This window comes from Macrobrachium nipponense, chromosome 24 (assembly GCF_015104395.2).
Source record: "Macrobrachium nipponense isolate FS-2020 chromosome 24, ASM1510439v2, whole genome shotgun sequence".
Lineage (NCBI taxonomy): Eukaryota > Metazoa > Arthropoda > Malacostraca > Decapoda > Palaemonidae > Macrobrachium > Macrobrachium nipponense.
The window spans coordinates 29,905,685-29,926,153 of NC_061091.1; the positions used below are offsets into that span (position 1 = coordinate 29,905,685).

Sequence of the window (20,469 nt, forward strand, 5' to 3'; positions counted from 1 at the left end):
GGCGAAGTATTCATGAGTTTCGCCCCTCCCTGCCTAGCATATCTGCTAGCAATCCTTGAGTGCTTGTCAATGCATGGCTGGTTCCCACCTGGTGTTCCGATTCTAAGGATTTGAACACCTGGAGACAGTGTTCTCCCTGACTTTTTCCGCTAAAAAGGGCGGATTCCAATTTGCAGTCTCCTGTGGGGTCTCATGTTTCAGAAGCCTTGAGTGCGTATTCTGTTGAATCACACTCTTGAGCCAGTCTTAAATGCTTGCATATAAGACTGGTTCTGTGCCTGTTCCTCCTTGACTTTTACAGAAGTCGAAGAAGGATCTCTCCCAATGGTCGTCTTGACAAGATTTTGGAGTCTTCCTAAGAGCTTGAATTTCTTGGAATGTGTGGCACTCTTGAGAGTTTGGTTTTCTGTTATTTCCAAACACTCGAGCAAGACAGGCATTGCCGATGATTATTGTCACGAGAGTTGGGAGTCTTGCCAAGTGCTTGATTTGCTAGGAATTTTCAGGCGCTCGTCGAGTGCTGAGTTTCATCTGTTTCCGAGCACTCGGGCGAGAGAAGACTCCCAATGATGCTTTTGCTAGACTCGGGAGTCTCGCCAAGTGTGAATTCCTTGAAATTACTGAAACGCACTTTCCAAGTGCTTGGTTTCTTGCAATATCTGAGCACTCAGATGAGACAAGTTTTCCTAATGATCGTCCTTTTGAGAATCAGGAATCTCACCAAGTGCATGAATTCATCAAGAATTCTGGCACTCACTGAGCACTCACTATTATGTGTGCTTGTATAGCGAGACGAGCCTCTACCAGTACAGAAGAGTTTGCTCTTCAGTCTGGTTTGGGCTTATGCAGAGCATGAAACTGCATGCTAACACCTTCTTGGTGCATTGTCAAGTCCTGTCCTTGTATCTTGGACCTTAGGGTCCGAACACGTAGGACAGCAGACAGAATCCCTCTTTTATTCTTCTTATTGGGGCTTCAGCCTTGAAGGAGAATAGTCAATTGGGAGGACGAGATAGTTCTTTGCTGATGATTACCACTCATAATTATGTGGTTGTAATCTGCTCAGCTCGGCCTGTCCGGGTTGGCTGAGTTGAGAGCTTGGCTCTGCCGAACGAACTCTGCTTTTGATCAGGTCGGTTCTTTGCCATAGCACCCTCCTTGCCAGTGTCGATGTCTGCGTGCTGTCCTGGTGTTATCTCGTCAGACACTCAAGTTCCAAAGGGGGGGGGGGTCATCATCTTTTGCCTCTTCCCCCCTTCTCCTATTCTTAATTGGTCTAAGAAGAAGGTATAATCTCTGCCCTTAAGAAGCTCCACCAGTGGGACTTCGAAGGGTGTGTAGCAATTTGCTCTCCTATAGGCTATCCTAATCCTTCAGGGCTAGGACTAGTTACAGTTACCCCTGGATGTAGTGTTTCGGGAAGCTATAGGAGCGTAGACTTTGTTCGCCTTCCTACCACTGGATCAAGAGATTCCATCTCTAGAACTAAACCGTGTTTTTTTCCATCTGTCCCTCTGCCTGTGGTATTTGTACATGGTAACACTGCGTCCCGGGCTTTAAATAACATCCTATTTCGAATGTTAACGGTGTAATTCACATACTATAGTAAATTATTAAAGCACTTTTCAGTTGCAAATGTACACACAGATATCCTTTTATTTACCTAAAACTTAGACATAGCGTAGGTATTTAAAGCCCGAGACGCAGTGTTACCATGTGCAACCACCACAGGCGGATGGACAGATGGAAAAAAACAGAGTATAATACTGCATCAGGGAGAGCTCTTTCTCGAGACATTCTGAATGTATAAGCCTCTGTGGGGATTTGTGCATCCAAATTCGGTGTCGGAGAGACAGCTCACCATCCAGATTCTGGCACAGGACAGGAGAAGGGTGTGAGTCATTTCATTGCTAGCATTAGTTATAAGTTCTTTAGATATCTGTCTTTCAAGACAGGATATACAAAGTCGGAAAAGAGGTTCTCTGTGCAGTCCTCTTTGTGAGGTTTTGACCCTGGAGAAGACAATGCGTGGCAAGACGTTGTAAATTCTCGCCAACCAATGGCACACGAAACTCCATTCAACTCTCACTTGTGTTTGTGCGAACAAACCAGTTGGTGGATGAAAATGCTGTTTGTTCATGACACTTACCTGTCAGATATATATATAGCTGTATTCTCCGAAGTCCGACAGAATTTCAAAACTCCCGGCAAACGCAGTGGTTGGCCAGGTGGTTAGTACCCATTCCCGCCGCTGGGAGGCGGGTGTCAGGAACCATTCCCATTTTCTATTCAGATTTTTCTCTGTCGCCGGTCGGTAAACAACTGTTTACAGACCTCCGCCTAGGATTTTGGAAAACTCTTTGTTCACTTGAGTATTTGATTGTCTCTTGGTGGCATACGCGATTGTGGTTTGTCTTTGAATTTGGTTTTGGATTTCTCTAATATGTCTGGATCTTCTGCAACTAGTTTTAGAGTGTGTACTGTGCTAGAGTGTAAGGTGAGGCTACCGAAAGCTTCGGTGGATCCTCATACAGTATGCACGAAATGTAGAGATCATATTTGTTTGATGAATGATAGGTGTAAAGAGTGTGAAAGGTTGACCGAAAATGAATGGAAGACTTATGATTCGTATGTTCGTAAGCTTGAAAGGGATAGAATCAGAAGATCTTCCTCCAGAAGTGCTTCTGTGAAGAGTAAGGATAGTAATTCGCATTCTAACCTTCCTGTAGAGGTTGTTACATCTAACCCTGTGTATTTGCCTTCGGGCAATGAAGTTATTGCTTTCGGGAAGGTATTGCCCTTTCTTCCATCATGGAGTCGATTCGTGCACTGAATCGAAAGTGAGTGCATTGAAGACCACAGTGAAGTAAGTGTATGGAAAATATTAGTGCCCCTAGTGTAGTGGAGGGGGCGTCAGATCGGTCCCATAGTGCCTCTAGGAATAGACCTCTGTCGGACTCCCAGGACTCAGGGAATGACATGTTGAAAACCGAAGGAGGGCTACGGGAAATTCCCACCGGTCTGGCGTCCCTTCAGCAGATCCTGTGGACGTCTTCCCAGGCTGCCGAAGCGTGTGATCGAGCACGGATATTGAAGGAGTGCTTTTCGTCCTCTGAGGCGTCCTCCCCTGACCGGGGATGGACTCTCAGAGGGCCTCTCACGAGGAGTACGAGTTTGACACTAGGTGTCGCACAGGCGGCCCAGCGTCTTTCTCGTCCTCTTAGGAGAGGTATTAAGGAAGTGGACGCTTCACGTCCTACTTCTTGTCCTGTTCTTTCATCATCACCCGAACACTTCGAAGAATTGACGCCTAAGAAGAGAGGCAGGACGTCTTCTGATGAGGACGCTTTTGAGAACTATCAGCGTCTTAGAGTTCAAAGGAAGAAGAGGGCTCCAATTCGCTCCCTTCTTCGCATATGATGAGTCCTTCTCCCGGAACGTGGAACTTCACCGTCTAATAGACTCGTAGGCAATTGCGTCAACGATTGTCGGCTTTCTTCGCAAGGGGAGAAGAGGAGCCTCATCGGCGTAGAAATGGATCTTTGGCTTCCTGTTAAAAGATCGAAACAACCTTTGTCGGCTTCTCCCTCGCTCTTTAGCCTCTCCTGCGTCGTCTTCTTCGGGATCCTTCAGACTCAACCGAGAACACGCAAGTGTTTCCGGAGAGAGAGTGTCCAGAAGTGGCGATGGGGGACAAAAGCGTTAGATGTCGCACAAAGCGGCCCTCGCTTTTGTCAGGAGGTTGAGAACGAGCAAGAGAAGCCTCGTGTCGACGTTCGACGGACTTCTGCATCAACTCGACGCTTCTATCATAAGAGAGCCTACCAACGCCAAAAGTATCCAGGACGTTCCAGAAGGCTCTAGGATTCAAAGAGAGCAACGTTTAGATTATGTGTCTGATCTTACTCCTCAAGAAAGGGAAATACTGTACGAATATCGACGAAAGGCTCGTGCTTTAGAATATGAGAACTCGCAACGCGTTAAGAGAGATCGTAAGACTCACCAGGACGCTCGAGAGGACGCCCCGATACAGGTTAAGCGTCCTAAGCGAAGTTTGAAAGACGCCTCGACGTCCATTAGAGCACGTCCCGCTTCAGGACGCTTTGAGGACGCTTCTTTGATGGATAAGCGTCTTGTAGCGACATTAGAGTCCAGCGGGATCGGAAGCTTTCATTGGCACGACTTCCTGTGGAGTCCTAAGTCTCGCTCCCCTTAGCAAGGGCGCTCGCGATGACGATAGACACCCGACTATCGGGATTCTCGGAAAGAGAAACGTACTCAACTGAGAGAAGATCGACAGGAATCCCGCAAAGAGGCTTTTGAAGAACCTTTGCCTTTAATGACTTCGAAAGACAAGGCTTACAAGAGAGTCTGAAGTTTTCAAAGACAACGGCGGATCATTCGCGCATTGTCTCGGCGTATTCCTTCAGCGGATAGAAACTCCCCCTTACGAACAGAGCCTCAAAGGAGACCACTTCTTGTTTAGCGAAAGAAACTTTGGACCGTCAAGATCAAGGAGAGTCTTCTAACGATAAGCATCTTGCAGAAGAGGAAGAGCCTTCAGAAGCGTCTACGATTATAGCACGTTAACGCGCTTACTGAAGGAATTGTTTTCGGAAAAATTCCAAGCACCAGTCCTCTCTCGCCGCCATCGCAACTATCCTCATCCAAGACGAGAAAAGCTCCGGGTTTTGTTAGGATGGCTGCTTCACTTTCTACTAAAAGAGCGTTGAAGAGGATGAATGATTGGATGGAATCAAGGAAGACGAAAGGAAAGACGTCCTTTGCGCTTCCGCCAGCTAAGCTAAACGGGAGAGCCGGTATATGGTATGAGACCGGAGAAGAAACAGGGTTGAGACTTCCGTCGTCTGCGCAAGGCGACTCTCAAACTGGTCGAAGCACCAAGAAGATCTTACCTGTCCTCGGCTAAGGTTTCATGGACTATGCCGGAAATAGATCACCATCTAAAAGGACTGTACAGGACGTTGGAAGTATTCAACTTCCTAGATTGGTGTTTGGGGAGCTTTAGGTTTGCAAGCTAAGAGCCAGAATCATGTCATTAGAAGAGTTATCGAGCGTCCTGTCATGCATGGACAAAGCAGTAAGGGTGGCTCGGATGAGTTAGCTGCCCACTTTACTACGGGAATATTAAAGAAACGAGCGCTTTTTCTGCAGTTTACGGCCTAAAGCAGTTTCCCCTACGCAGAAAGCGGAGTTATTATTCTTGCCCCCTTTTCTTCCCATCTTTTTCCTGAAAACATGGTAAAGGATTTATCTGTGAACCTGAGAAAGCAACACAGGATTTGCTGTCGCAATCATCTAGACTTCCTGCGACACAAATCACTCTCGAGTAGGCCTCAGGTTACCAAAGAAGAATTTTAAAGCCTTTCGTGGCAAAGCACCATCAAGAGCTGCTACACGAGGAAGGGGCTTTGCTAGAGGCAGAACCCCCGCCAAAGCAAAGAGGAAAGAAGTGACAACCTTGCCCTTCAGGCACCGGTGGAGGAGACTTTCTCTCTTCGCAGAGGCTTGGAGAGCAAGGGGGACGGAACATGGTCCCCTCAAGATTATAGAGAAGGGATACAAAAATTCCCTTCTCTCCCATGCCTCGTTGAGCATGAAGCTATAGACCTGTCACCAGATTATCAGCCGCAGAAGCAACAGATTCTACTCGGATTTATTAGATCAAATGATCGAGAAAAGAGCTGTAGAACGAGTGCTCTTGACAGATTCCCCAGGCTTCTACAACAGGTTATTCCTGGTTCCGAAGCAGTCTGGGGGATGGAGGCCTGTCCTAGATGTCAGCAGTCTGAACCTTTTCGTGAAGGAAAGAAAGCTTCAAAATGGAAACATCACAATCGGTCCTAGGGGCCTTGAGACCAGGGGATTGGATGGTGTCATTAGATCTCCAAGACGCTTACTTCCATGTCCCCATCCATCCCCAGTCCAGGAAGTTTTCTCAGGTTCATTTTAAGTTAGACAGGTCTTCCAGTTCAGAGCTCCTATGCTTCGACTGAGCACAGCTCCCATGATTTTCACTTTTCTCATGCGGAATGTGGCAAAGTGGCTTCACCTCCTCGAAGATACGAGTCTCCCTTTACCTGGACGACTGGCTCATACGGTCGTCGTCGAGAGTGTCTGGAGGACCTTCAGACTACGTTACTGTTGGCGAAATCTTTAGGCCTCCTGATCAATTACGAGAAGTCCCATCTGACCCCACACAGTCCATCGTGTATCTGGGGATTCAGATGGATTCAGTGGCTTTTCGGGCTTTTCCGTTGCTAGAACGTCAGCGGAAAGGCTTAGAAAAAAGTGTCAGCCGCCTTCCTGGAGAAGGAAACATGCTCGGCGAAGGAATGGATGAGTCTGCTGGGGACCATTTCTTCGCTGGAGAAGTTTGTTTCTCTAGGGAGACTACATCTCAGGCCCCTACAGTTTTTTCTAACAGAAAATTGGCAGGACAGACAAAACTTAGAGGAGAATTTGGAATATCCCCGTTGGTCAAGAAACACCTAGAGTGGTGGCTCGATCCCACCAAGATGTCGAAAGGAGTGTCCCTCTGTCTTCAGAGCCCCGACCTTGTGTTATTTACAGACGCGTCTATGACAGGCTGGGAACAACTCTGGGAGGAGGAAGTGTCAGGCCTCTGGAGAAAAGACAGAAGCCTTGGCACATCAACCTCAAGGAGTTAGAGGCAATTCGCTTAGCACTTCTAGCCTTTCAAGAACGAGTCATAGGCCGAGTTGTCCAGATCAACGCGGACAGCACCACGGCCCTTTCTTATATCAAGAAACAGGGGGGACACACACTCGTTCTCTCTACAAGATAGCGAGAGAAATCCTGTTATGGTCAGAGGAGAGGAACATAACTCTCCTGACAAGATTTGTTTCAGGGGTCCAGAATGTCAGAGCAGACATTTTAAGCCGTCGAAATCAATTAATTTCAACAGAATGGACTCTGCACATAGAAGTCTGCCAACAGTTATGGAGACTATGGGGACGACCAATAGTGGACCTCTTCGCGACTTCGAAAACGAAGAGACTGCCTCTTTACTGTTCACCGATCATCGACCCGGAAGCAGTAGCAGTAGACGCAATGCTTTGGGACTGGACGAGATGGATGTATACGCCTTTCCCCCGTTCAAACTTCTGGGAGAAGTAACAAGGAAGTTAGCAGCGTCGGAAGGAACAAGGATGACACTGGTCGCACCATTCTGGCCAGCAAGCGAGTGGTTCACAGAGGTCATGTCCCTACTAGTGGACTTCCCAAGAATCCTACCAGTAAGACCCGATCTTCTCAAACAGCCCCACTTCGAGAGATATCACCAAAACCCGTTCGCTCTGAGTCTGACTGCATTCAGACTATCAAGAAACTGCAAGAGCGAGAGGGTTTCAGGAGAGGTGGCAAAAGCTATCGCCACCGCGAGAAGACGCTTCCTCTCAATCTGTCTACCAGTCTAAGTGGGCTGTTTTTAGAAGATGGTGTAGGAAAGAGGGCATTTCCTCCTCCAAGACCTCTGTGAGCCAAATCGCCGATTTCCTGTTACATCTTAGGAATGTAGACAAGTTGGCAGTATCAACAATTAGGGGATATAAGAGTATGCTGTCAACAGTCTTCCGTCATAGAGGCCTAGATTTGACGAATGATAGGGATCTTCACGATCTTCTGAGATCCTTCGAAACAAACATCAAAGGTTCCACAGGTTAAAACACCTTCGTGGGAACTTTGGGACATAGTTCTAAAATCTTTAATGGCGAGTCCCTTTGAACCTTTGCACGAGGCTTCGCTGAAAGATTTAACGAAGAAGGCCCTCTTTCTAACCACCCTAGCCACTGCGAAGAGGGTGAGTGAGGTTCAAGCAATTAGCAAAAATGTTGGATTTAGGGGACACAATGCAGTCTGTTCCTTGAGTCCTCCTTTTTAGCTAAAAAAAACGAAAATCCTTCCAATCCCTGGGCTAAAAAACCTTTGATATCAAGGGATTAACAGGGATTGTTGGTCAGAGAGCCAGAAAGAGTCCTGTGTCCTGTCAGAGCTCTAAAATTCTATCTGGATAGAACAAAACAAATTAGAGGTCAATCAGACAATCTTTGGTGTTCTGTGAAAAGACCTGATTTACCTATGTCTAAGAACGCCTTAGCGTTCTTCTTGAGAAGCACCATCAGGGAGGCCCATTCGTCCTGCCCAGATAGTGATTTGAAAATTCTGAAAGTCAATGCTCATGAAGTTAGAGCTGTCGCAACTTCGATGGCATTTCAGAAGAATATGGCGCTCAGCGATATTGTGAGCACTACATTTTGGCGAAGCAACTCTGTGTTCGCTTCACACTACCTCAGGGATGTGAAAGTGACATAGAGAACTGCTTTTCGCTTGGACCATACAATATCCAGCAGATTCCCAGTTTTCGGGTACGGGAAGTGGCACGAATCCTATCCTTAGAAAATTGGATAGGTGTGCTTTTATTTTATGGTTGTTGGTTTTTTGGTTGTAGGGTCGACCGCTAGAGGCGGACTTCCCTTTATTTTAGCCTTAAAAGTTTTGGGGACTAACTTTGCTAGGCTAGGTCAGGTGGTGGTTTTTTCTTTGCTTCGCTGCCCTTAAAGTATGGTCAATATGGTCTAGACACATTGTGGTCACGCCCCCGTTGTCAGATCATCTAGATCTCACCAGCTATACAGGTCACGTCCTTGCTGGAGACTCTAGTAAAGCAAAAGCAGACTTGGGTGACAGTAATCACGAAGTCAGCTACGCTAACAGGTAAGGAACCAAGATGTCTATCATCTGCATGTGAAATGTTTCCCAAAATCCTTTTATTCTGTCCCTCCCCACCTCCAATGGTGGGAATCAGCTATATATATATCTGACAGGTAAGTGTCATGAACAAAATGATATTGTTATGATACAATAAAGTTTGTTCATACTTACCTGGCAGATATATATAATCAAGTACCCGCCCAGCCTCCCCTCGGGGACAATGACATTAAAAATCTGAATAGAAAATGGAATGGTTCCTGACACCCGCCTCCCAGCGGTGGGAATGGGTACTAACCACTGGCCGACCCACTGCGTTTGCCGGGAGTTTTGAAATTCTGTCGGACTTCGGAGAATACAGCTATATATATATCTGCCAGGTAAGTATGAACAAACTTTATTGTATCATAACAATATCATTTTAGTGAGTGAGAATTGCTGCTCTCCCTTTAGGAATCATATTTTTCTGAGGCAAATACGTTTTCCTGTCCATTGCTATCATCGCAGCAAGTTGATGATCGCTCACGTTATTGCCCCCTTCTGCTGGTTCTGACAGAAGAGCGGGCGAAAACATTCAATTCTCCTCTCCTATTCCCTCTACTTCCTGGGTTACACTGGGATGGGAGAGGGAATAAGATGAACTCCACAGAGTCTTCTTCCCAGAGTTTGGCTGTGAGAGCTTACATTCCTGGTTCGGTCTTAGGATCTCACTGGAGATACTCTCAAGCTGTTCAGGATGGATTTTGCTAGGAAGTGTTAAACTTTATCTCTTCAGTGTTCCCATTGGGAACAACCAGTTTGGTATAAACTATTTGTCTTTGGTGTCCTGTTATTGCTGCAGAAGCCTCCCTTCGGACAGCTTCACCTTCGCTCTCTTCATTAGAGACCGAAGGAAGTCTGCTTCCAGTCCTTATTCTTTTTCTCTTTTGTAGTGAGGAAAGTATTAGGCTGACACTCAATCAAGAGGAGCCTATGAATATACCTGAACATATATTATCCTTGTGACATGTCTGTTATCAGTTGCACCGTCCAAGTAATTGGTGTATGCCCGTAGATTAGTTCTGGTGTGTGACCGAGACGATAAGTACCTTATCTTAATTAACCTAAAACTCAGAACAGCCTTTCAGGCCTCCCAAGAGTTTCCGATTTGGTTTTGAGACATCCAGTGGTATTGTTTAGCAACAGCACAGGGGTTGCATTATCACTGAAGAAGAGGGTTTTATTCCCTCCTGTTTCGGTTAACATGCAGGTGCTTGAGTGTTTGTTATAAGCCGAATGTATTCGAAGCTGGAATGTACTATCAAGCAACTCTACCAAGCAACTCAGCCTACGGAGTCGAGTGAGGTGCAAGTACTGCCTTCTCGCAGAGATATTATATGTCTTAGTATAGTTTCTCCTCTGTTGAGGGTTAACTGCTAGTTTGAACCCCTCTGTCCAGCTATCACAGACACAAAGTCTCTGGAAGGCTTTTGATTCTCACTTATGGTTCCTATCTCGTACTCTGTATATTCCATTGCGAGAATCATCAGAGATATGTCTTGTTAGACTCTTTATCATCTTTCTGTTTACCCCACAGATCAACAGAAGTCTGTAAATCTTCTGGTCCATTGCAACTGACTCATGGGCCACTGCAATGATTCAGAATGATTTTTCAGACAAATACAGGAGATTTTGTTTTCTATATAAATTTTCCTGATTTGTAAAATGTTCAACTAATAGTTGTTCACACCAAATTGGAATGAATGTCGGAAGACTTCACCTGTTGCATACCCTGATAGAGTTCCTCCCTGAGCCAACCTTCGCAGTGACGAAGCAGTTCGTCAGGCATACATCTCAGTGTTTACACGTCTAAAGACTCCCAGCTTTCATTACAAGCACAGGCTTTCTTGCCCGAACAGCAATGAAATAGCTGAAATTCTCTTTCAGTCCTATGTAACATTTCAGGGATTAGAGCTGTCTTCACTGGTTGGTGTCATTGACAGGATTTTTTCTCTGGTCAGAATAGGAAGATTAACTTCTTTCCAATTCAGTTGTGAAAGGCATAGGTCTACATTCACCCTAGTCTTTCACGTAAGTAGTACTATTGTTTATCCTCAGTTGGGTTGCAACTACCGATGAGAAACTTCTCTGTCATGCCACTGCAGGGACCTCAGGCCTCTGGATCGCTTTTGACTCATGTTTAAGACACATGAGCCCTTGTGAGAATCATCAGACAGAGTTTTGTTTTTCAAGGCCGCATCTCGTTTGCCTAACCACCTTGTTGAAGATTTTTAATGGCCGTGTTCCAGGTTTGCTGTAAGCATATTCCTATCGCAAAGGACCTCAGGTTTGTATAGTTAGGAAAAATACATTTAACTTCCAAAAAATTTGATATTAATGAAAATATTATTTCCAAACTGTAAATGAATATACAGTAGTAACTACATTATGCTGTTCTAGTGCCCGAGTCTGCCTAAGGTAAAGTAAATTGGTGAAAAAATGCAAGAAAACCCTTCAATAGATCAGCTCATTTTCCAGACAGTGTCCTTTAATTGTCGTAAAATTATTCTGAGTGTCTGTCAGCACAAACCACTCTCAAGTTTGTTCTTGGAATTTTTCATTGTGCTTTAACAATAGCATTCCATTTCTTATGACTAATCTTAACTTTGGTAGTGAATTTCTTGTATTTTTTAAAACCTTTTTACTCTTTCAGGGGTGAATGACCTCATAGGCCCCAGTGCTTGGCCTTTAACCTTAATTTTACATTCCATTCCATTGCTGGTATACATTAAAATACACTGTACTCTTTTTTTTTTTTTTCTGTGTTAAACTGTTTAGAGTTATGGTTGGAAACTTACTTTAAAGTAATTTTTTTACATTTTGGTGAGTGATGTCTTTAGTGGGGAATATTGCATGTTCTTTCATTGGATGTTCTTATAGACCTCAAAGAAGCACTTTTATGTAAGCAGAAAGTTCAAATGACAGGAAGAGTAAAGCAAATGTATTTTAATTCAAATTCCATTGGGAGATAACTTGACTAACAATGTTGGAAATTTTTTGTATCATATAAAGTATATTATTTTGTATGTCTTATACCATATTGAGTTTTTTCTGTAATCACTTATTGTTTTTGTATCTATTTATTTATTTATTAATTTACCGTTATTTATATTTCCTTTTCTAATAACTGATATCTCTTCTTTCTGTACGTATTTCCTATTACTGTCTGCAACTTCTTTCAGATGAACATATTCTTTTGAAGCTTGAATTTCAAGTCAGTGGTCCATGTGAGCTTATTCCATAAGAACACTGAATAATAATAATAATAATAATAATAATAATAATAATAATAATAATAATAATAATAATAATAATAATGTGGCGCCGTGGAGGAGTTGGTTAGGTCGTCAATAGACTTAAGTCAAGTTAAGCAACATTGGGGCTGGTCAGTCGTTGGATGGGTGACCGCTCTCCTCGGCGTTGATTCCTTGGGAAAGGATCTTTACCATAATTTCCTCAGTCTACTCAGCTGTAAATGAGTAGCTATCCCTGATAGGGGTAGGGTCCAGCTATGGGTTAAAATAGCAAAAACTCAGGCAATGATGGAAAGAAATGAAGGAATAAACGACAACGACGTAAATGGAACCTCTGGCAACAGAGGAGCCTCGTCCGGCAACCAGGTATTCAACCCAATTGTAGGGGAAGACGGTCAGGTACTTGGAGGTCGTCATCCAGCAAACTGATCACCACAACGACAGTAAGCAACAGCCTGAGATTGGAGCTACAGAGGCAAAAAGGAAGAAATGGAGAGAAGAGAAGAAAATAAGGAAATATGGAGATGCTTACATCAGAAGCAACCCGACGGAGAGAGGATATAGAAGAAGATTGATCAACATCTGGAATGAGAGGAATAACACCCCCCAAACAGAGCAGAGGCTGGCAGACCAAGTAAGGAACATAAAGAAAAAGAACTGGCTCTCCCCAACAGAAAGAGAAGAACTGGAAAAGGGAAATGTCATACGACAACGAATTACACGAAGACGAACTGAGAGACGATGCCACAGAAGACGACAGGGAGGATGAGTATCAAACAACGACACACGAAGAAACACACCGACGAAGTAACAGAGAGGACGGAATGGGTAGAAAAGGATTAATTTACCACTTGGATGGAGCCAGATACAGAGAGAACAAAGATCCCCTCCATGAAAGCCTACAACACCAAGAAATTAAGGGAGAAAACAAGTGAGGTCAATGAAATAATGGGCATAATACACACCACCAGTATCACAGAAACAAATAACTTGACATATGCAGGAGCAAGATTAGTAGCAGAACTGATGGGGATTCGAACACCAACACCACCGTCACAACCAACCCAACAGAAACCAAAACAGCAACCTCCTTGGAAAAGGCGCCTGAAAAGCAAATCATGGTGATGAGATCTAACTTGAGTAAACTGAAAGAGATGGCAGGAAAAAGGCTAAGAAGCAAGAAAACAAGGGAGGAACTCAACGAGAAATACAAAGTACAAGAGAGGGGACTAAACAACACAATAGAAGATGTAAAACAGAGGCTTAAGGCCAAAGCACACAAGATCCAACGGTACATGAACAGGAATAAGGGATACCAACAGAACAAACTATTCGGAACTAATCAGAAAAGACTATACAGCCAGCTAAGAGGGGAAGACAGCAACCCAGAAATTCCTGAAGCCGAACCAAGTAAGAGACTCTGGGAAAACATATGGAGCAATCCGGTATCACACAACAAACATGCAACATGGCTCCAGGAAGTCAAGGAAGAAGAAACAGGGAGAATAAAACAAAGATTTCACAGACATCACGACAGACACAGTCAGACACCAACTAAAGAAAATGCCAAACTGGAAAGCCCAGGTCCCGATGAACTCCATGGATACTGGCTCAAAAACTTCAAGGCCCTACACCCACGAATAGCAGAACAACTCCAGCATTGTATCTCAAATCACCAAGCACCCAAATGGATGACCACAGGAAGAACATCCTTAGTACAAAAAGACAAGAGTAAGGGAAATATAGCCAGTAACTACAGGCCTATCACCTGCCTACCAATAATGTGGAAGTTACTAACAGGTATCATCAGTGAAAGGCTATACAACTACTAGAGGAGACAAACACCATCCCCCACCAACAGAAAGGCTGCAGAAGGAAGTGTAGGGGCACAAAAGACCAGCCTTCCCTGATAGACAAAATGGTAATGAAGAACAGTAGAAGAAGGAAAACCAACCTAAGCATGGCATGGATAGACTATAAGAAAGCCTTCGACATGATACCACACACATGGCTAATAGAATGCCTGAAAATATATGGGGCAGAGGAAAATACCATCAGCTTCCTCAAAAATACAATGCGCAACTGGAATACAATACTTACAAGCTCAGGAATAAGACTAGCAGAGGTTAATATCAGGAGAGGGATCTTCCAGGGCGACTCACTGTCCCCACTACTCTTCGTAGTAGCCATGATTCCCATGACAAAAGTACTACAGAAGATGGATGCCGGGTACCAACTCAAGAAAAGAGGCAACAAAATCAACCATCTGATGTTCATGGACGACATCAAGCTGTATGGTAAAAGCATCAAGGAAATAGATACCCTAATCCAGACTGTAAGGATTGTATCTGGGGTGGGGACATCAGGATGGAGTTTGGAATAGAAAAATGCGCCTTAGTCAACATACAAAAAGGCAAAGTAACGAGAACTGAAGGGATAAAGCTACCAGATGGGAGCAACATCAAACACATAGATGAGACAGGATACAAATACCTGGGAATAATAGAAGGAGGAGATATAAAACACCAAGAGATGAAGGACACGATCAGGAAAGAATATATGCAGAGATCAAGGCGATACTCAAGTCAAAACTCAACGCCAGGAAATATGATAAAAGCCATAAACACATGGGCAGTGCCAGTAATCAGATACAGCGCAGGAATAGTGGAATGGACGAAGGCAGAACTCCGCAGCATAGATCAGAAAACCAGGAAACATGACAATACACAAAGCACTACACCCAAGAGCAAATACGGACAGACTATACATAACACGAAAGGAAGGAGGGAGAGGACTACTAAGTATAGAGGACTGCGTCAACATCGAAAACAGAGCGCTGGGCAATATCTGAAAACCAGTGAAGACGAGCCGTGGCTAAAGAGTGCATGGGAAGAGGGACTAATAAAAGTAGACGAAGACCCAGAAATATACAGAGACAGGAGAAAGACAGAAAGAACAGAGGACTGGCACAACAAACCAATGCACGGACAATACATGAGACAGACTAAAGAACTAGCCAGCGATGACAATTGGCAATTGGCTACAGAGGGGAGAGCTAAAGAAGGAAACTGAAGGAATGATAACAGCGGCACAAGACCAGGCCCTAAGAACCAGATATGTTCAAAGTATGATAGACGGAAATAACATCTCTCCCATATGTAGAAGTGCAATACGAAAAATGAAACCATAAACCACATAGCAAGTGAATGCCCGGCACTTGCACAGAACCAGTACAAAAGAGGCATGATTCAGTGGACAAAAGGCCCTCCACTGGAGCCTGTGCCAAGAAAACACCAGCTACCTTGCAGTAATAGTGGTACGGGAGCACCAACCTGAAGGAGTGATAGAAAACGATCAGGCAAAGATCCTCTGGGGACTATGGTATCAGAACGGATAGGGTGATACGTGCAAACAGACCAGACGTGACGTTGATTGACAAAGTCAGAAGAAAGTATCACTCATTGATGTCGCAATACCATGGGACACCAGAGTTGAAGAGAAAGAGAGGGAAAAATGGATAAGTATCAAGATCTGAAAATAGAAATAAGAAGGATATGGGATATGCCAGTGGAAATCGTACCCATAATCATAGGAGCACTAGGCACGATCCCAAGATCCCTGAAAAGGAATCTGGAAAAACTAGAGGCTGAAGTAGCTCGGGCCTCATGCAGAAGAGTGTGATCTAGAAACGGCACATAGTAAGAAAAGTGATGGACTCTAAGGAGGCAGGATGCAACCCCGGAACCCCCCACACTATAAATACCACCCAGTCGAATTGGAGGACTGTGATAGAGCAAAAACAAAAAAAAAAAAAAAAAAAAACAAAAAAAAAAAAAAAAAATAATAATAATAATAATAATAATCAGGCCCTAAGCACCAGATATATCCAAAGAACGATAGATGGAAATAACATCTCACCCGTATGCAGGAAGTGCAATGTGAAAAACGAGACCATAAACCACATAGCAAGCGAATGTCTGGCACTTGCACAAAACCTATATGTACAAAAAGAGGCATGATTCAATAGCAAAAGCCCTCCACTGGAGCCTATGTAAGAAACACCGGCTACCCTGCAGTAGTAATTGGTACAAGCACGAATCTGTGGGAGCGATAGAAAACGATCAGGCAAAGATCCTCTGGGACTATGGTATCAGAACAGATAGGGTGATACATGCGAATAGACCAGACGTGACATTGATTGGCAAAATCAAGAAGAAAGTATCACTCATTGATGTCGCAATACCATGGGACACTAGAGTAGATGAAAAAGAAAGAGACAAAAATGAAAAGTACTAAGACCTGAAAATAGAAATAAGGATATGGGATATGCCAGGGGAAATTATATCCATAATAATAGGGACACTGGGCATGATCCTAAGATCCCTGAAAAGGAACCTGGAAAAATTAGATGCTGAAGTAGCTCCAAGACTCATGCAGAAGAGTGTGCTCCTGGAAACAGTGCATATAGTAAGAAAAAGGATAGATTCCTAAGGAGGCAGGATGCAACCTGGAACCCCTTACTATAAAACCACCCAGTCAAATAGGATGACTGTGATAGACCAAAAAGAGAAGAAAATATATAATATATATATATATATATATATATATATATATATATATATATATATATATATATATATATATATATATATATATATAGATATATATAATATATATATATATATAATATATATGTGATAATAAAAATAATAATTGAGTTGAGCTGATGTGAAGGATGAAATGTTCTTGGAGTTGGTTTATAAACCATTAAGTACTTGAATTGCTATTAAGCATATATAATTACTGTTTATACCTCATTACTCTTAACAAATTTAACTCAAGCTTAATATCTCTTTTCCAGGAATTAGGAATCAATGCAGAACTGGATCTTGTTGGTGGTACTATGACCGTTACGACGACAAGAAAGACGTGGGACCCTTATGCGATAATTAAGGCCAGAGATATAATGCAGCTCTTGCAGAGATCAGTACCGTTCGAGCATGCAATTAGAGTTCTTGATGAAGGGATGACTCACGAAGTGATAAAGGTAATTTTGTGTTCCACTGGGGTCAGAAAGGTTGGTTCTAATTCTCCTTCATTCCCGCTGGGGGTTAATGCCGTTATTGGACCTCATACAGTGAACTGTAGACTTTACTTAAGGTTCTTTGCACTGTCCCTTCAACTCGTAGCTGCAACCCCTTTCATTCCTTTTACTGTACCTTCATTCATATCCGTTGCCTTTCATCTACCACCCTCTTCTACAGTTATTTCCTAGTGTAAGTACAAGGTTTTCCTCCTGTAAAACTTTCCAACCTTTTTCCTCTCAATTTCCTTTTTCACATAAGTGACTTACCAAACAATTACAAAGCTGTAAACTTTCTTACCTGGCAGTCAAGAATTCAAATTATTTGGACCGCCAATGGTAGTATATGTGATAAGGGACCTGCTCACTTTTGGGAATGTCTGGTACTGCTGAGCTAACGGTCACCAATTTGTTTTCTGCTGGCCACGGAGTAACATCAATAGTTCTTGCAGTCGTTTTTTCATTGCTGTTGCGGTTTATCTTCATATTTGGTAAAGTACCCTTTTGGTGGTTGTTTTTTGTTAGCTGCTTTTTAGCTTTCAATTAGCTAAATAAGATCTAGTATTAATATGTCAGACTAGTTTGTCAACAGTTAGGTTTTGCAGTGAAGGCTGTAAAACTAGAATGGCTAAGCTGTGTTATGATCTGCACTCCAAGTGCTTGAAGTGTAGGGAGCAGGAATGTAGCAAACACTTAACTTGGGCTAAATGTCAGGACTTAGATGATCAGGCTTGGAAGAACTTTTAACGTAAAGGCGTGACAGTATATGCTGTAGGAGAAAATTACCGGGAAGAAACTTTGGAGGTTCGCCCTATGCTTTTTCTCTCCTGGTATTCCTCCTCCTTTGTTCTCTTCGCTCGCTTATTGGACAAGGAAGGGGGTTGGCCATGTGGTATCGATGTTTAGGGTCCCCTCTCATTTCAGAGGACAGTGCCCTTTGGTGCGAAAGGAGTAGTATCCTTCTTTTTAATCATATTTTCTTTTTTCTGCAGGCTAACAGTGAGCAATAGTAGATTACAGCAGTAGATGGTGGGCTATCTCTTCGTGTTGGCTCTCCTAAACCTCGGAATTGTACCGGTGACTCCTTAGCATGCTGTGACATTGGCCCTTGAGTGTATGTACAGTTCAACTGTTGGTGACAAGGCGCAACTCATTCCTTTTGACAGTGCCGCTGTGAGGAGGAATGAGAGCATCCAATCCTCCTCTCCTATTCTCTCTACTTCCTTGGCTTACACTGGGGTGGGTGAGGTGAATAGGAGGAATTCTGCAGTGCTCTCAGCAGGATTTGGCGTCAGAGGCCTACGTTCCTGGAGGGGCCTTAGGGTCCCACCGGACATACTCCCACATCGTTGAGGAAAGTTTTTCTGTCAATGACAGACTTCTCACAGTCTTGACACCTGGTGTTCCAATTTTGAGGGTTCAAACACCTGACTCTTTCTATCCTTTGGGTGGATTCGAATTTGCAGTCCCCTGTGGGGTCTTGCATTTTGGAAGCCTCAAGTGCATATTCTGTGGCATTGCACTCTTGATCCAGTCTTTAATGTTCTCATAAAGGACTGGGTTTATACCCCTTCCTGATGATCCTTTGACGAAATTCAGGAGTCACACCGAGCGCTTGAATTCCTTGGAATTTCTGGTGTTCTCCAAGTGTTTTGGTTTTCTGTGATTTCCAAACACCCGGGCGAGACTTCTTCACGATATTTGTTATTACAAGAATCAAGAGTTTCGCTGAGCGCCTAGATTCCTTGGTTTCGCTGGCGCTTCCTCAGTGCTTGACTTCCTGGAATTTTCAAGTGCTTGAATTCATCTGTTTAAGAGCACTCGGGCGAGACATGACTCTCCCATTTTTTTGTTTTATAAGACTTGGGAGTCTCACTGAGTGCTTGGCTTCATCATGTTGCCAAGCACCCGGGCAAGTCTTGCGGGCGAGACAAGGCTTGCCTGATTGTCTTACCAGATGCACAAATCTCGTTGAGCAAGGGAATTCATCAAGAATTTCTGGCACTCGCCGAGCACTTGGATAGCGAGACAAGCCTTTACCAGTACAGAGAAGTTCGCTCTTCAGTCTGGTTTGGGTTTATGCAGAGCACGTACATGTGGGGGAATGGTCAAGTCCTGTCCTCTTGGACCTTAGGTTCTGAACATAGGACAGCTGACACAGAATCCCTCTTTATTCTTCTACTTGGAGCTTCAGCCTCAAAGGAGAACTGTTAATTGAGAAGTGATAGTTCTTTGCTGACGATTACCACTCATAATTATGTGGTGGTGGTCTGCTCAGCTCACTTGACTCAGCTTGGCTTGGCTAGACCTGCTCTGCAGTCAAGTGCTCAGCTCCGCTGAATGAACTCCCTTCTCTTGACCAGTGCGGTTCCTTGCTATGGCATAGCATCCTCCTTTCCTGTGTTGCATTCCTGGTGTCATCTCGTCAGACTATTGAGTTCTACAGAAAGAGGTCGTTGTCTTTGTCTTCGTTGTTGTCTGACGCCTCCTCACCTCCCTCTTCAAAGGCTTCCCAGCCTAAGAAGAGGAAGGTAACTTCTCCGCCCCCTAAGAAGCCTCTCCTCGAGACTTCCATGGGGGGAAGCAGTTGGCTTTCTCATCGGCTCACCTGCTCCTTCGGGAGCGGGAACCGTGATCCTGCCCCCAGCGTCTAATGTCTCAGGAGCCCCAGGTTCGTTCTCCTGTCCCTGGTTCCAAGGGTGCTGCTCCTGGAACCAGAGCTGTGTGGGTACTCGTTTGCGAGTCTCCGAGTGTACAACCTCCAAAGGGGGTCGTAGACCCACAATCAGTGATGGGGAGTCTTCTCTCCTTCGTGACTGGTGCAGGGCAAGAGAAGGGACCAAGCTGCGTTGGCGACTCGAACCCACCTGTTAAAGCCAGGAATGGCTCTTCTTCAGGTGCCAAAGTAGATGTTGCTGGTTCTCGGGACAAGTCATTAGGAGGAGGTTCTCTGTGTAGTCCTTGTGAGGTTGGATCACGGAGAAGACAGATGTGTAGCAAGACATGGCAAGTTCTCGCCAAAGTTCGGAGCATTCAACTCCACTCAACTATTGCTTGAGTTTGCGCGAACAAACAAGTTGTAGGAAAGGAATGCTTCATTTGGTGAGTGAGAACCTCTGCTCTCCCCTCAGGAAGCATTTTTTGCTGAGGTGAATACATTTTTCCTTATCTGTGCTTTGCTATCATCACCGCAAGTTCTGAGAAGGGCGGGCAAGAACAGTCAATCCTCCTCTCTTTTTCCCTCTATATCCTGGGTTACACAGGGATGAGCAAGAGAATAAAAGGAACTCTATGGTCTACTCCAGAGTTTGAATACGATAGACTATGTTCCTGGTTCGATCT

The 20,469-nt window shown here is 44.2% G+C and overlaps 1 protein-coding gene across 1 annotated transcript in view; it reads left to right on the forward strand.

Annotated features, from left to right (window-relative positions):
• Nucleotides 1-20,469, forward strand: part of LOC135205544 (KRR1 small subunit processome component homolog) — a 79,777-nt gene that overhangs the window by 43,851 nt on the left and 15,457 nt on the right. Inside the window, exon 3 of the mRNA XM_064236303.1 lies at nt 16,906-17,091. Within this exon, the coding sequence (XP_064092373.1) occupies nt 16,906-17,091 (186 nt within the window). The remainder of the gene's footprint in view (nt 1-16,905; nt 17,092-20,469) is intronic.